At 37.4% G+C, this 18044-nt stretch overlaps 1 protein-coding gene across 1 annotated transcript in view; it reads left to right on the top strand.

Annotated features, from left to right (window-relative positions):
* THSD7A (thrombospondin type 1 domain containing 7A) overlaps nucleotides 1-18044 on the top strand; it is a 318444-nt gene that overhangs the window by 113661 nt on the left and 186739 nt on the right. The window contains exon 2 of the mRNA XM_079785601.1: nucleotides 2395-3220. Coding sequence (XP_079641727.1) covers nucleotides 2395-3220 — 826 coding nt within the window. The remainder of the gene's footprint in view (nucleotides 1-2394; nucleotides 3221-18044) is intronic.

The following is an 18044-nucleotide window of genomic DNA, read 5'->3' on the forward strand; positions in this document are numbered from 1 at the left end:
GTTTAGGGTAGGGAATAAGGATTACTGATTTGGTCAAGCACAGTGGGGAAAAGGAATAAATACCAAAGATGTGTGGAACTAACTGTAACATTTTATACATATTATTATGTCCCCTTATTGAGAAGAATCCTAGGTTCTGTGATTCCTAAACTGAATATTTACAAAGTATCTAGAGAGCATTAACAAATTTATAAGTATATATTTTTCTTTGACAAATTAAAAATAAGATTAAAATATCATCTGGCATTGCATGTGGGCAGATGTAACAAACTCACTGGCTTTCTTACCTCATAAAGTTTTGACATCAGCACTCTGGGAAGACTGTTTCAGTAAATGCATTTTAAGTCCTTTATAACTTTTCACATATGAGATTCATAAAGCAATGATATATAGGTATGCCAAATATACAATTATTATTTTCATGCAATAATGATTAGTTAGCACAATATTTTCAGTTGATCTCTTTTCTATTTATAAACCCATTGTTCCATTTGTAATGAAGATAACATTATCAAATTATAAACACTTTGATATATAAATAAAAGTAAAAGTTTACATTAAATATAATAAGCACATTCTTCATATTTATTCGTTGCAGTTTAATTATTTTGTATAGGTATACCTTTAGTCTTGAGCTCTAAAATCTAGGCTAAATCATAAAACTAAAAGGCAAAAATAGAATCAGAAATCAAGGTTTTGTTATTCATTCAAGATATGAACTTGGCAAATCACTTTCCCTTCTTGTCACCAGTTCTTTTCATTCATAGAGTGAATCTGTTGGCCTCATTTAGTGGTTTTCACTTTACAGCAATAGAAACATCTTGTCAGACAAAACTTCATGCATAATCTCAAAATGTATAAAAATAAATAATAACAATGGAACTTTTCTTACAGAAGCAACAATGCAGGTTCAGGAAGGAGGGCAGAAAGGTGGGGTTGGGAGACCCTGAAGTCCAACCCTATATGCTGGCCAGCACCTTCCTATATGACCTATTAAAGATGGCTCTAGGCTATATAAAATAATTTATCAAATTCCATGGAGCACATTTTGAAAATCATGCAATTATGTGATCATTATGTTTCTTTAAAATTTCAAAATTATATAATTGTCAGTTTCATAAATTGAACAGATTTGTCTGTTAAAGCACTGAAGTCCTATTATCTTCCTTTAAAAAAAAGAAATAATGCATGCAGATATGAGGGTTTCAATCTATGCTAAAAAGGATTCAAAGGTCAAAGGCCCACATTTCACACTAGAGCCACTGACTTAAGTATCCCATCACACTGCTCTATAATACCAAATAGTTCACACCTAGGAAATGAATAGATTGAAGAAACTCCAAGTAACCCTTCAATGTTCAGAAAATTGCATAGTCTTTTAATTAAATTTAAATTCTCTCATCTATTTTTATACTTCACTGGGGAGATGAGAGAAATGATAAATTTAAAGGCAGAATGTGCTTAAATGATGATTTCCTCTTTGATTACAAGAAAGTAAACACTTCTGTCAGCACACACATATACAACTACTAGAGGCCTGGTGCACGACATTCGTGCACTGTGGGCGGGGAGAGGGGGTGGAGCGGGGCGGGGACTCAGCCCGGCCTGCACCCTTTCGCAGTCCGGGAGCCCTCGGGGAATGTCTGACTGATGGCTGGGCCAAAGCTGCAGTTGGACATCCTTACCCGGACATCTTTACCGCTGGCGCAGAGGCGAGCTGCTGAGCTCGCCAGCTGTCAGCCCAGCTTGTGGCTGAGTGGCGCTCCCCCTGTGGGAGCGCACTGACCACCAGGGGGCAGCTCCTGCATTGAGCGTCTGCCCCCTGGTGGTCAGTGAGCGTCATAGCGACCGGTTGTGCCGCTGTTCGGTGGATTTGCATATTACCCTTTTATTATATAGGATTAGACTCTTAGTCACAATGTATAGCAATAGAAAATGAGGCAGAACAGAGCATATTCTACAAAATAGTTACTTTCTCAGGAGAAGAAAAGCCTGTGGGAGACTAAGTTCTTCACATGGGTCCATTTTCTTTCCCAGTTACTGACGTGAGTGGTGGTTATGAGGCAGGAGTGGAGTGTTCACTGTGACTAATTTCTGATCTCCTCTATGATCAGGGGCTCTCTAACAACCTAAAATTAAGGAACTGAATAAAAGCAAACTTTCAATAATCCCCAAAGGACCCAGAGTGAAATTGTCCCAGCAGTTACCTTATATATTTAGTCTGACACAGTTCCCCCGAGGGCAGATCATCACTTTGCAAAAGTCCTGTACGGAGACCTACTTTCTCACCCTTCAGGGAAGTTACCGTAACTAGATCTTGAAATGTCTTTGTGGAACGTACAGCAACCTGTGGTCTCCCTCGGGCAGCCCTGTTAACTCTTGTGTCGTGTTTAGGTCCGTGGGGCCGCTGCATGGGAGATGACTGTGGTCCAGGAGGCGTCCAGACCCGCGCGGTGTGGTGCGCGCACGTGGAAGGGTGGACGACGTTGCCCACCAACTGCAAGCCGGCCGAGAGACCCAGCAACCAGCAGCACTGCTTCAAGGTGTGCGACTGGCACAAAGAGCTGTACGACTGGAGGCTGGGGCCCTGGGATCAGTGTCGGCCCGTGATGTCCAGAAGCCTGGAGAGAGCCCCGGAGTGCGTGAAGGGGGAAGAAGGCATCCAGGTGAGAGAGGTCGCGTGCCTGCAGCAGGAGAAGGGCCTCCCGGCCGAGGACACCATCTGCGAGTACTTCGAGCCCAAGCCGCTCCTGGAGCAGGCCTGCCTCATCCCCTGCGCGCAGGACTGCATCGTGTCCGCCTTCTCCGCCTGGTCCGAGTGCTCCAAGACTTGCGGCAGCGGGCTGCAGCACCGGACCCGCCACGTGGTGGCGCCGCCGCAGTTCGGGGGCTCGGGCTGCCCCAACCTGACGGAGTTCCAGGTGTGCCAGGCCGGCCCGTGCCAGGCCGCCGAGAGCCGGCACAGCCTGCAGGTGGGGCCCTGGAGCGCGTGCTCGGCGCCCCCCTCCCGGCAGGCGCGGCAGGCCCGGCGGCGTGGGAAGAATAAGGAACGGGACCGAGGGAAAGCGGTGAAGGACCCGGAGGCCCGGGAGCTCATTAAGAAAAAGAGAAATAGGAACAGACAGAATCGCCAGGAGAACAAATACTGGGACATCCAGATTGGCTATCAGACCAGAGAGGTGACGTGTGCCAACAAGACGGGGCAAGCCGAGGATTTGAGGTAACCTTTCATGGCCATTGACGACACCGTGTCTCTCTGTCAGGAAGCTGGGCTAGGGCCCTGGTCGGCAAACTCATTAGTCAATAAAGCCAAATATCAACAGTACAACGATTGACATTTCTTTGGAGAGCCACATTTTTTAAACTTAAACTTCTTCTAACGCCACTTCTTCAAAATAGACTCGCCCAGGCCATGGTATTTTGTGGAAGAGCCACATTCAAGGGGCCAAAGAGCCGCAGTTTGCCGACCACGGAGCTAGAGAGTCCTTCAGACAGGCTCTGCTCAATCCCGAAACCCACGTGCACACACAACCTAGGGTGTCACGTTTAGCGCCTTAAGCTCGGTGGGTTTCCTGGCATTGTTTCTGTTTTGCGCATGCTTGGCACTAGACAGCTTGAGCTCATTTCAGTTTTCCGGTTAAAATGAGAGATTCTCTGAGAGCTGGTGCTGCTGCTTTAGGTCAATAGTGCTGATTACACCTATAATGGGGAAAAACAAATACGTAGTTAAAGGCCGGAGTTTTGGGATTTTTGAATTCAGATATTTATTTTACTAAGAAGCAGACACACGTGTTATCTCTCCAAGTTTATAGTATTTTGATAATTACCCTATAAACAAAATCTAAATAACCACCCAGGGAGCTATAGCTAAGAATAATTCTCTTTCACATTTTATAAAAGGGAATAACTTTCCCCAGAGAAGAAAAGGGGAAATCAGCAGAAATGAAGGTATTTAATTGTGAGTTTTCTAGTTTAGAAAATATGTAATTAATTGGCTGCATTTCTAGACCAGAATTATTTGTCAAATTATCTCTGAGTAAATGATGACAATATTATGAAACCACTTTCTCATGTGTGCTTTATTATGAAAATATTCATTGAGGATCATTCATTGAGGATGAGCTAAAGGATTTGATGTTCCTTGGATATTCTGAATTTTGCTTTTGGATAAGCCTGAACATCTGGGCGTGGCTGATGTGGATAATTTGCATAATTGCCTTTTCTGAAATATTTATGCGGTTATGATTTGGACTGAACTGAGAGAAATTATGGTAACATCATTCAGAATTTTATTTCATGTATAGTGTAGAAATGACATTGAAAATGTCATCTACTTCATCACACGTCTGTTCTTTAATTAAAAGCACATAAGAAATTTCACTGCCATCTCAACGCAAGTGCTTCTGGTGAGCAGCTGGGTTGTTTTCCTGATGGCCCCTGGAAGTCTTGTAACAGATTACATTTTCCTCTTTACTTTGGCTGTTGGGAACATAATAGGACTGTGTGACATGCATGTTGTACACTAACATACTCCACTGGCTTCGTCTGTTTCTCACACTCATTATTTTTCTTCGCCCATTTTTGCCTAGGGATTTTGCTGTCTACAGCTTTTGAAAGCTGGTTTGAAGCCTTTTTCAGTGCAGGATATAGTGTAAATTCATCAACAAACAAACAATTGACTTATCTAAGACAAGAATTTCTCTCGGGATAGCATTGTTCTAGTCACTGATTTTAGGATATTTGCTACTCCCTCCCCTCTTAGGACTGACACAGTTGTATTTTCTCTCAGCCGTACAGTAGTTTGCTCTTTCTCCATTTTGGTGTCGTCAGCCCAACTCCTTTTCTGGTCTTGCTAAGGGCTGCTTGTTCTCCTGCCTTCATTGTCCAGGTTCCTTAAAACCGTGTGTGTGTGTGTGTGTGTGTGTGTGTGTGTGTGTGTGTGTGTGTTCACCTCTGATTCTCTGTCAAGTGTACTTTCAAGTCAATCCCTGTTTTCATTCTTTTATGACTATCCTTATTCTGATGATTTCTTGGGTCTCTAAGACAACTTGAGTTGTCTCCTGATGTCACTGGGTTAACATGGTGTAGACATTTAATTTAATGTTGACTACTCAATTAAGAGTGTAATTAGGATAATACCTACTACTGCATAGAGCCTCACGTACCCATGCAGCTGCTTGAAATAAATATATTTTAAAATCTGTAGATCATTTATCAGGTACTTATATTATGTTAGAAATACCATATCTAATTATTCTAATAAAATGATAGTGCATGTATGTTATAACTTATTAGGGCATAGGTGAAACGTTAGGTTAAGCAAATTCGTTATTAACGTTTTTCTTATTTAAGAATTATATATAAGAATATACATGAATGAGCATATATAATTAGGAAAGTTAAAGTGTTAGTAAAGAAGAGACAAAACCAGGTATTTTGACCTAAATTTTGCTCAAACATTAACAGTGGAGCTAATAAAATGAAAAGTAAATGGATAACACCATCGAAACACAAGGCCACAGATCATGGATTCGGTGATTAAATTTAAAGTGTCTCATCTTATATCAAATTGAGAAACAATTTTATCATGTAAGAGGATGAAAAATTAATTACTATGGCTTAAAAATACCATTGAAATAACTAAATGAATTTAGATAAATAAACCTATGAGTATTGTTGAAATAGTTGGTAGTCAAATAATTTTAGCAGCCTTACTGCTAGAACTTCCAAGTTAAAGAAGATAGATCTGCCCTGCTTCCTGCTTTATAAACAGACTGAAATCAATAATAAGAATAAAAACGCGCCGAAACCTGTTTGGCTCAGTGGATAGAGCGTCGGCCTGCGGACTCAAGGGTCCCAGGTTCGATTCCGGTCAAGGGCATGTACCTTGGTTGCGGGCACATCCCCAGTGGGGGGTGTGCAGGAGGCAGCTGATCGATGTTTCTCTCTCATCGATGTTTCTAACTCTCTCTCCCTCTCCCTTCCTCTCTGTGAAAAATCAATAATATATATATATATATATATATATATATATATATATATATATACATATATATATATATATATATATATATATATATGTATGTAAAAAGAATAAAAACGCAAACAGAAGTCCCATTCTTTTATGTTCATAAGAAACAGTCATAGTCCTAAACCACAATTGGCAGAGAAGATTTGGAGAATGTGGCAAAGTTAGATGGAACTGAGGGAAGAAACTTAGAGCAGCACCATGTCTTTGCAGCTTTTATGAACTCAACATCTCTGAGTAGCCTGCACTTTCTAAGGGGCCAAGCCGATGACACCACCTTGTGTATGGCCTGGTCTGGGTTAGTGAGTGGGCTGCTGAAGAGTCTCCGAGTTCTGTTTGAAGACAGAATGGCATAATAGGCAGGACTGAACAAGGAAACTCACTGTGCCATTACCGCCGAGGAAAGGCTATCAGTTTGATGGACTGAGGGATTGAAGTTTGATGACCAGTGGAAGAGAGTTCTAAATCACTACACACTCACCGCCTACACAGCAGGCTTCTCTGTGAACCAGGGAGTTTCAGCCAGGCTTAAATAGAGTATTACCCCCAGGCCGAGATTTGGTATGAAAGTATGGGCAAACAGTTCAACAAGAAACCAAAGGTGTCAAAGATAATACTTTTTTTTTTTTTCTGAACCAAAAAGAGAAGGAATTTCAATAGTCAAAGAAAAGTTAAGAAAACTGAATGAGCTTAAAAGTGATTTGGCAGAGAGCGAAAAAGAAATGGAGAATTCTAAACCAAGAAAAGAAATGAAATTCACATTAGAAGAAACAAAATGTGAGAAAATATTCTGTGGTAAGAAGAGTCAGTGATATAGTGAACAGTTGAAGAACATCAAGTCACTGTAATTTTTTTTTTTAAAGATGATGGATATGGAACAAAACATCACTATATGAAATTCTGGTGTTACTCGAGATAGGACCAGAAAAATCAGAACAGACAAAACAAAAACATAACAATATAATAGAAAACTGTACTGAAATTAAGGAAGACTTTAATCCATAGATTGAAATTGCACAGGGCCAATATTCTTCTGGAAGAGGCTGAATTAATATCCTCATGGAAGAACTGATATAGAGCAATTGTTATAGAGAGAGATAGAGACGTCAAACTGAAAGCCAGAACGATACTCAATTCTGAAACACTAGATGCATTCTCTTTAAAGTAAAAAATAAGATAGGCTATCACATTATTTCCGCTGATAGTTAACATTCGTGTAAGAATTAGTCAGTGTAGTTGAAAAGAGAAAGAAATGAAAATTAAAAAGCATATTGCAAAATTAAGATTTCCCCCCACAAAATTTTATAAAACTCAAGATAATAAATTGAAAGTATCTTATAAGCAACAGAATAGCTCAATGGGATAGATGGACAGAAAGGTAATATCCCAAGATCAATATATTCCCTAGATGCAAACAGCAATTAGTTCAACATTGATGGAAACAAAGGATTATAATATCCCATTTAAAATAGTAAAAAAAAAAAATCTGAAATAAACCTAACTATGAAAGTTCTGCACATAACACCAGACTTTGAAAAGTGAAACAGTAAATGCGTGCTTGTTTAGAACATGCAGTAAATACACCAATTGTTCCCACAGTGTTCTTGACAATTACCAAGGGAAAAATAAGTCTATAATAAAAGCCAGGAAGATTCTGAAAAATAAAAGGAAAAAGAAAACAAACCAACGTCACCAGTAAATTAAATGCATTTTATTCCATGAATAATAATAATTGTATGTTAGTACATGAATAATCAGATCAAACAGAATAGAGTCTAGAAAAAAAAACCTTAAAATATATTTCCACTGGTAGAAGGAGCATTTCCAATTTGGGTGAAAATGAACATGTTTTTGTTTAAAGGTCAGTTGCTTTGCCATTTAAGGAAATAATAATAATAATTTTAAAAAACACCCATCCCTTTGTCAATTGTTATACCAAAACAAGTCCTGGTGTCATTCAGTACTTTTAAATGTTTCTTTCAAATACTAGAAGGAAAGCTAGAGTGTTTAAAGTCTTAAAATAAGGCAGGACAAATTAGGCTACAGATTGAAGAGATCAAATAAAAAAAGATTGATATTTGCTCAGGAAAAATATGAACTAAGTTAAACCCAAATAGCAAAATTATTTGAAAAAATAAGTTTGAAAAAATATTTGCATTACATATAATTGACAAAGAGCTAATTTTCTTAATACATAGAGAACGCCCACAAATCATTAAGAAAAAGGTCCAAAATCTAATATAAAAATCAGCAAAAGTTCAAGAGAATTAAAAGAAAAGCTACACTGGAAAAAAATATTTGCAAAACACACATCTAATAAATGGCAGTCACCCCAAATATACAAGGAACTCTTAAAACTTATCAAAAGAAAACAAACAATACAATTAAAAAAATGAATCAAAGACCTTGCTGCCTCAATGAAGAAGATACATAGGTTGCAGATAAGCATATGAGAAGATGCTCCCCATTATATGTCATCAGGGAAATGGAAATGAAAACAACAATAAGATACCATGACATACCTGTTCAAATAGACAAAATCCTTATCATCCACAACACCAAATGTTGGTGAGGATGTGGAACGACAAGAACTCTCTTACATTACTGGTGGCGATTGCTGGCTGGAAGACAGTTTGGCAGTTTCTTACAAAACTAAACATACTTTTACTATATGATCCAGCAAATACATTTCTTGATCTTTACCCAAAGGAGCTGAAAACTTATGTCCACACAAAAATCTACACATGGATGTTTATAACAGTTTTATCCATAATTGCCAAATCTTGGGGGCAATTGTGTCAATATGTGAATGGATAAACAAAGTGTGTTACTTTCAGATAATGGGATATTGTTCAGGGCTAAGAAGAAATAAGCTATCAAGAGGAAATGTAAACGCATATTCCTAAGTGACAGCACTGACCTGAAAAGGCTTCAGACTGTATGATTCCAACTATTTGACTTTCTGGAAAAGGTAAACTTTGGAAACCATTAAAAAAAATCAGTGTTGCCAGTGTTTAAGAGGGAGAGATGAATTGGGGGAATGCAGAGTATTTTTAGGGCAGTGAATATACTCTATGTGACATTATAATGGTAGATATATGGCATTATACTTTTGTCCAAACCCATAAAATAACACAACATCAAGAGTGAACTGTGATGCAAACTATGGACTTTGATAATGATGTGTCTAGGTAGGTTCATCCTTGGTAAAATATGAAAAAGTATCATTCTCTCCCAACGGCTTGGCTCAGTGGTTGAACGTCGACCTATGAACGAGGAGATCATGGTTCGATTCCCGGTCAGGGCATATGCCTGGGGTTGCGGGCTTGGTCCCCAGTGTGGGTATGCAGGAGGCAGCCAGTCAGTGATTCTTTCTCATCATTGATGTTGATGTTTCTATCTCTCCCTCTCCCTTCCTTTCTAAAACTATATATATATATATATATATATATATATATATATATATATATATATATATATATATTCATTCTAATAGGTGATGTTGATAATAAGGAAGCTATGCATGTATGGGAGCAACAGGTGTATGGGAAATCTCTGTATCTTCCTTGCAGTTTTGTTGGAAACCTAAAACTTCTCTAAAATAAAAAAAAAGTATTTAAAAAAAACCTGGGTAAAACATGAAGAGGAGAATGGTTTTGTAACCCCTAAAATACTGACACTTTGGAGTATTTTTCTATCATTTTGTTAATTTTGTTTTCTTAAATCTTTATTTAAATTCAACCTTATCAAATAGTAATGAATAATATGCAATTCATTTTCTAATTTTTTTTAAACTTATGATTTTCTGACATACTCTTTCAACCTCAAACTTAAATCTGCTAAGCAGTAAATTGTATTTCTTCTCAACACAATCAGTCTCTTCATTTCTGATTCCTATTTTACTTTAGACTGGTTGTTGGCCCTGGCTGGCGAGTTCAGTTTGTTAGAGCATCATCCCACTACACCACGATTTCAGATTCAATCCCTGGTCAGAGCACATACAAGAATCAACCAATGAATGCATGAACAGATGGAACAACAAATTGACCTTTCTCTTTCTCTAAAGTCAATTTTTTTTTAAAGGAAAACTAGTTGTTAACTACTCTATTCTTTTCTTTAAGGATTGCTCTCTAGAACAGAGATATAAAAAGTTGAATATAAAACTACTGGCTTTGCAAAGGCCTGAATCAATAAGAGAGGAATTTAAGTAATGGATAAATAGGGGAAATAAGTAGTAAATAAGAATGGCTACACAATGTTGAATAAATCATTTAAACTTCTGGGATTCAATTTTCTCATCCATAAACCATATGTGTATGTGTGTGGGGGGAGGGGGTGGAATGAATAGTGATGTTCAAGAGAAGGATGGAGTTGAAAAATCTCTAAAAGCTTCCAATTTTTGTGATTCTAATGAATCCTGAACAAAAACCAAAGCTAAAGTTGTGGATATAAAATCCTATATATCTTTCATCGCAGAAAGTTAATTAGTTTTTCACATGTTCCACAAACCAGTTCAGAGTAGAACATGGAGACAAATTTATACGTAGTGAATATGGAAGAAGACAGCTCTCAGTAGTCTTGAAAGTAACTGCAAGGTTTTACTCACTGGATGTGCCATGTGATCCTGAGGGCTCATTCCACATTATGACTTCGTGAATAGTAAAACTGCAAAAAGAAGGGAGTAAATTGCCGACTATTTAAAGTAATGCTGACTACTTTTAGGTTATTCAGAATCCATTTAGGACATTACTACTTCTCATGCATAAATAGTAGGCTTTTAGATTAAAGAACTTTCTGTGATACCCAGTGTCAATTTGCCTGCCAAGGTACCCATCATCATTTCTCACAAGCCTGCCTCCACTGCTTGCTGGCCACATTTGACTAAAGAAATGGAGTCAAGATGCCCATAGTCCTTTGTCGATGGTATATGGCTAACAAGAGAACCTTAACTTCTCTCAAAATATAGAGCTGACAGGGCACTTTGCCCTTGAGAGCCACTCCTAACCCCTTTCAGATTCTGCTTATGTGCCCAGAGGCTGATCTTTGAGCATAACTAATCAATAACAATTAATAATAATAATAACATTAATAAGGCTTCCTAGTTCTCTTCTGATTGGATTCCACCCATGGGAGGCAGCAGCCATGTATGTGAAGGTGGGAGGAAAGGGAAGTTGGAGTATTTAGACCTGTCTTCTTGGATCAGCCGTGGCTACTTTCCTGTGGTTTTGTCCTGCAGCTCTGTCTACTAGTAGGTCCCTCTCAGGTTCTGGTGAATCCTTGCCCTAGGCTCTTTTATTACCTTGGGATGATCATCTTCCCAGAGTTGCTAGTCCCTGGGTGCTTCACTATCTCTTGACGATTTTTCTTAACACTGCGACACTTTTAATAATCCTTTTATTAAACTCTTCTGATTTAGCCCATAAGAGTTTACAATTTGTATTCTGCTAACCCTGCTGGATATAACTGATATATAGTACAGTACAGTGTTAGAGCAAGAGAACTACTGTGTTGTTGCTGGTTTACTTATTAGTTAATTAATTAACTTAATGTTTATCAATTTACTTTTTTATTCAACAAAGTACAGACATAGAGACATTCTGGGTGCTGGAATCAATAGACAAAAACAAAAACAACATGGAACTATTCTTTGCTATGGAAAGAATGACACAAAAAGCAATATAAAAACAGAAGTCCTATCTTACATCTATATATATAGACAGAGTGCATGCAAGTGACAGCTGAATTAGAGAGTTCTTCCTAAACAGAAGTTGAAAGGATAAGGAATAGCTTTAGACAGGAAATACTGGTCAAGTTAAAGACGGGTAGGTATGCAAAAGATAGAGGAGGGTGATGGAGGAAAAATATGAGAACAGTAAGTGCAATGGCACCAAGATATGCATCAGTAATGGTTCACTGTGCAAGGATATGATGTATGTGGATTATTAATATAAGATTAGAGGGGGGGAAAAGTGTGAGTAGAGGCCTAAATTAATGGCCCCTCCTCATCCCTTTTATAACATAATATAAAGATTATGTTATAAAAGGATGAGAAACTAGACAAAAGAAGCTAGGGAAATCTTAGAGGTCAAGCTTAAATTTTTGGACTTTATACCTTGTGAGGCAGTCATCTCCACATTTATTAGAAACAGTGTTTTGAGCGCATCCCCATATATAACTTATTTTATAATTAAATTCACACACTATTATAAAAGTATACTATATACATTACTAAAATCATAGCAATTAAAAGTAAGTATAAGATAAAGAAATAAGGAAATAATATTTTGCTAATCACATGGGTTCATGTTATCATTAGCTAAAATCTTAAAAGAAACTATCCACGAAAAAGTATATTATTGATGGTAGTTATTTTTAGCCCATTCAACTAAGAAAATGTAGAATATATAGAATGTAGAATATAGACACTGGTTCTTGTCAGGAAATAGCACTGAGAAGATATTTCAGTATTATTGTGCCTTGTTAATACTAAACAATTTCTGTTTCATAGTTTAATAAAAAATTCTTTATAGAAATGAGAAAATATATCATTCTTAATATTATAAATGTACTCCAATAGTTTCTGAGCATTATTTTAATTAGTCTAATCTTTGGTCCATTTACAAACATCATTATTTTTTCTATTCCTTCTGTTTTTACAGCTTGAAGCCACTAAGCTATTTTATAATTACTACTAGAGACCAGGTGCACGAAATTCGTGTACTGGGCGGGGGGTGGAGGGGGGTCCCTCAGCCCGGCCTGCACCCGCTCGCAGTCCAGGGCCCCTCGCTCCTTACCGCCCATCTGCTTGCTGCTCCTTACCACTCAACTCACTGCTCCTTAGCGCTGCTGTGGAGGTGGAAGAGGCTTCCACCATGGCCGCTGCGCTTGCCAGCCGTGAGCCCGGCTTCTGGCTGAGCAGCGCTCCCCCTGTGGGAGCTCCCTGACCACCAGGGGGCAGCTCCTGCGTTGAGCGTCTGTTTCCTAATGGTCAGTGCGCATCATAGCAACCAGTTGTTCTGCCGTTTGGTCTATTTGCATATTAGCCTTTTATTATATAGGAGGATTACTTAGTTGGCATTGATGATGGTGGACTAAAAGCTAATATTGTCAATATATACCTATAAACATAACAAATTCAGAAGTGTCAGCATGACACCAGGGTCACTTCCCACATCCTAATGGTGTGACTGTCTCATCATGCCTACAGTATCTTCTTTCCTGCACTTCTCTCTGTCACCTCTCAGGAGTTTTTTAGTCTAAATGATGATCCTATCATGGGACAGTTGAACAAAAGGGAGCTCTTAGGTAGCATTTAAAACATGTTTAAGTGAAAGGAAAGGATTTAAGTCTGGGAATTAACCTTAAGCCACATTGTAGATATCACTCTGCCTAATCTTCCCTCACATGAACTTTAAAGTCCATTCCAGTTTCCTTGCTTTTATTAAGAGCTTTATTAGAATCTCCCATTTGATTGTTCTAAGTTTAGCTTTCTTCCATGAACTTGTGTGAGAACAAGATTCCTTGAGAAACTTCCTTGAGCTGGCACTTCCTGGAACAGCCTGGCCAGGGATTGGGGCAGTGACCTTACATCTTAGTCAGGAACAGTGATCTCATCCATTGTTTTCATTTATTTGCTGGAATTGTGCTAGCTTTAGGTGGGTGGTATTGAGTCTCCCTCTGACTGGAATATAACAAGAAAGGTTTAAATGGGAGGAAGTAATGTTAAAAGGAAAAAAATCCACATAGGATAGGAATTTAATAAATCATTCATGCACTGTTTGTGTAACATAATCAAGAATATGTTCACTCTTTGAGTGTATTTCAGTCATGTATTTTTATCTTCTTAAAATCGTTGAACATTATTGAGCATTATTTTAGGCCTCTACTCACACTTCTACCTTTTTTTCCCTCTAATCTTGTATCATTTTTTCTCTAATTGTATATCATTTTTTCTAATCTTGTATCACTTTATTATAGAGCAATTACTTAGCTTTTCCCCAAAAGTTTCTTTGACAGATACTTTATTCTCTATTTACCACAAATATGTGGTCATCGATACTAGATTTTAAAAGGATGTGATCATGGAAAATTTTTTTAGCTAGTATTTACCAGCAGCTGAATTGTAAATGAACAAAATAACTGAGCTGTGCTTAATACAAGAAGTCATTGTATTGAAAAGATCTTGGAATGTTGGCATAGTCATGCACAGTATAGAGTGTTGGAACAAACAAAGCAGGTTTTTTATAAAGAAAAATCAATTATGACCACTGATAATTCTTCTCTGTGGTTTAAAAAAAGTTTTCAAAAGACTACTAATAGATATAAGCCAGACCACTAATATATAATATTTCTATTAATAGATGAATAAGAATAAACATAGTAAAAGGTATATACACACATATATATCCTAACTCGAGATTAATAACTATGAATTTGTCATAAATTATTTTCAATTGCTTGAAATTTATATACTTTTGAGTTTCATATGAGATATGGTAATCTGACACATTTTAGTTTTCATGCCAGTTTTCAAAGAGTTTTTATAAAAAATATAATTCTCTGGCAGGTTCTACTCTACCAAGGATCCCATATAGTGAAAAAAAAAAAAGAGAGAAAGAAATAGGTAAACAAAAATACAGAAGATGCCATATAGTTATAGCTACGTGTAAATCATTGTTCCTTCACTTGATATCTTTAATTTTACACATGAGAGACAAGGAGAGAAAAATAAAAAGTGAAGAAAATAAATAATAAGTAAAATTACTTTAAATTACTGTAACTTTATACAGACCCAGATGTTTTGTATCTTTAATGGGTTGTATATGATATAATTCATGGTTGGTTAAAAAATGCTTAATGAACAGATAAATCTAAGATTAAATGACTAAAGTTTTCAAGAGAAAGCTGCATCTATATTGACTAGAGAAATTTGCTAAGGTCATAGAATTTTACCAAGTTCCCCAAAATGGCTTGTATTTACCTAAGTGTGATGTGATGGGAGAAGTTTGCATTCCAAGTCAATCATGATTTTGTAAAACTCTGAGAAGTAGGAATGGGCAGATTATCTTTAGTGAAGAACTTGTAGGACTCTAATTAAAGGAGCATGTCAATAGTAGTAAACAACTTTAGTATGGACGCCTGATGACCTTAATAGTATGGCAGAGAAATTTGGGGGTTTTTCCAATAAGCGGAGACAGAATTATATGTTCATACATGAATGGCGTCAGAATGGATGGGAGGTCCCAAATCTTAGCGTTTGGGCACCCAGGGCTTAGATCATCTTTATAATCCAAGAATAGGACAAGGAATGCCTGGATCCTAAAGTGTCAGCCCTGGGGATTCTGAGGTCAAACACACAATACAGGTTCAATTTAAGAGCAAATTCAATCTTGGCAGTTTCTACTCAACAGTTTGTGTCTTCTGTTGTCTGCCTGGTATTAGCCTCCAAATTCCAAAACCCTGATAAATAAGGGACAAAATGCTAGGATGGCTGGGTTAGCTAAAATGGAACACCGGTAAGTAGTAGAGAGGGGGCAAGATGTTGCCTTTTTTATTTTGGTGGTCAATTATTTCATGCTCCTCAAACAATATATAGACTTTAAATCTGCCATTTTATTTGGGGTCCCAGTTCCTCAATAGACCAGAGCCAAGGACACTCTGGGATCACACCAGACCACTGAAGCAGACCCCTGGCTGTGCCTGTTGATACCTTCTAGGATGATTGACACCTAAGGTTGTCTTCTACTTTTTGCTAAGCATCTCCACGTATACTACTTTGATCCTTATAATTAGGTATGCTCCCCAGACTCTGCACTCACCAGGTTTTATTTACCCTTCAAAAAAGGAAGAGAACGGAATGTGAAAGAGATCCTCTTAAAAAAAAATTTTTTTTTTATTGATCTCAGAGAGGAAGAGAGAGGGAGAGAGAGAAACACCAATGATGAGAGAGAATAATTGATCAGCTGCCTCCTGCACTCCCCCTACTGGGGATTGAGCCTGCAACCCGGGTATGTGCCCTGACCAGGAATCAAACCATGACCTCCTGGTTCATAGGTCGACGCTCAACCACTGAGCCTAGCTGGCTGGGCGACTCAGTATTTCTTAATGATCTCATCCTTAATTGTTTCCTAACTTGTAAGACACTGCATTCAGAATAAAGGTGGATACAAAAAGACTTTGGTTGTACATTTGTATATTTAAGGGCCAAGAGTTTATGTCTATAGCCACCCCTCCATAAAGACAGAATTCTCTGACTTAGTTCAGATCTATGTGGAGTATCTATAATAATAAAAGTGCAATATGCTAATTAGACTGGACATCCTTCCAGACGTCCTTCCAGACGAAGCTTGGGCTGTGAGGGAAGCCCAGGTCCCAGGTGCCTGTCGGTGGCCAGAGGGAAGCCTGGGTCCTGGGTGCCAGAAGGAAGCTGGTGCCAGCAGCCGGGTAAAGGAAGGCCTACTCTTGCACAAATTTCATGCATCAGGCCTCTAGTTTCTATATAATATAGAGGATAAATTAAATAAAGGAAAATAAGGTAAATCAAATTTGTAATTAAAAAATAAAAATAGAAAAGTAAGGATTATGTTAGAAATTATGGAAAAATTGTTATTAAGGGGGTGTCATAAATAGAAACATGAAGTTTATAAGATATCTTGACATAAAGAAAAGTATATAGAGGACCTAAAAGAAATAAATGCAAGGGTTGAAATGAATGAAAATTATTTTTAATTGAATTTGTCATATTTGGATAATGCAGTGTTGAGAGAAACATAATGGATCATGTCATGTAATGTTAATTTTGACAACTGTCAAAGACTAGGAAACACTGTGAAATCATCATGAGCGATGTATGTGCTCTGATGTTCCATCTTAATTTTAGACTTGCAAATTGGATTTTTGAAACTGTTTGCATTTGAACAACCAAAGCAAGGTGTTGTGAAATAAATCAATTTGAAAAGAAAACGTTATTGAAGTGATTTGTGGAGTTCCTTGGGAAGAGTGCACTGGTGACATAATTTTGCATAATTTCATTTTACCTCCTACTTTCATTATGAAGCTGACAGTCTGGAGCCCAGGGGAGCCAGAGGAACTAGTGAAGCGGAGAATGAATTGGGAGTGGGGGCAGTTGTCCTGTATTATTCTGTGCTGATCATCTCTATTAGAAAGGACTGTATTGGCAATGTCAATTTTTAGAGTTGGTAATCTCCTTGTAAATCTGATATTTATATTTTTATTTGTATACAGATGCATGATAATACTTCTGCATATAAATTAAATAAACTAATCTAGGGCAGTAACTTCACTGTCATAGGTATATCATTGATTTCTAATTTAAATAGTTCTGGTGAATTTTGTTCAGAAAAAAATTTGAAAGGCAATATAGGTAAAACTATTTTAGACTTCTAAAAATGCTTTAAAAGTGCTAATATGCAATGTATTTAGATTAAGAAAATTATTATTGAGCTTTAATTTGAATTACAACTTTTAGATATTTGTAGAAGGGAGGCATAAAGTAAGAACAGGATTGTTAGTTAGGCTTAGCTAATTTTTATTGAGAAAAACTATCACATAATTGATCAGATGTTTGGCAACCCCATGGTTTGACATTACCAACTTACTGTCTGTATCAGAGAGAGGTAACTGGATGTCCCAGAGGTATGAGACCAGACTAGAACCTTATTCTAGGTTAGAGATGAGCGGTACCTGATAGGGGCATGTGTGTCAGCAGCTTCCACTTATACCACAGTGGAAATGATGTGAGATATGCACACATAGAATAATTATAAAGTTGTCACATTATTCTAGGAAGACAACATAGTTAAATATCAGTTTTATAATTAGAGAAAAATCATAAATATTTAAACTGACTCCCATATTAAGATCACTTGATATTCATGTTTTTGTGCCTTTTTCTATATTGCTTATCATCCAAAAAGTACAAAAATGAAAGAAATTGTTCTTTATTCATTTTAAATGAAAAGTCTTCATAGTACTCATAATTATATCAAAATGTATC

The sequence above is a fragment of the Cnephaeus nilssonii genome (genome assembly GCF_951640355.1).
Source record: "Cnephaeus nilssonii genome assembly, chromosome: 12".
NCBI lineage: Eukaryota > Metazoa > Chordata > Mammalia > Chiroptera > Vespertilionidae > Cnephaeus > Cnephaeus nilssonii.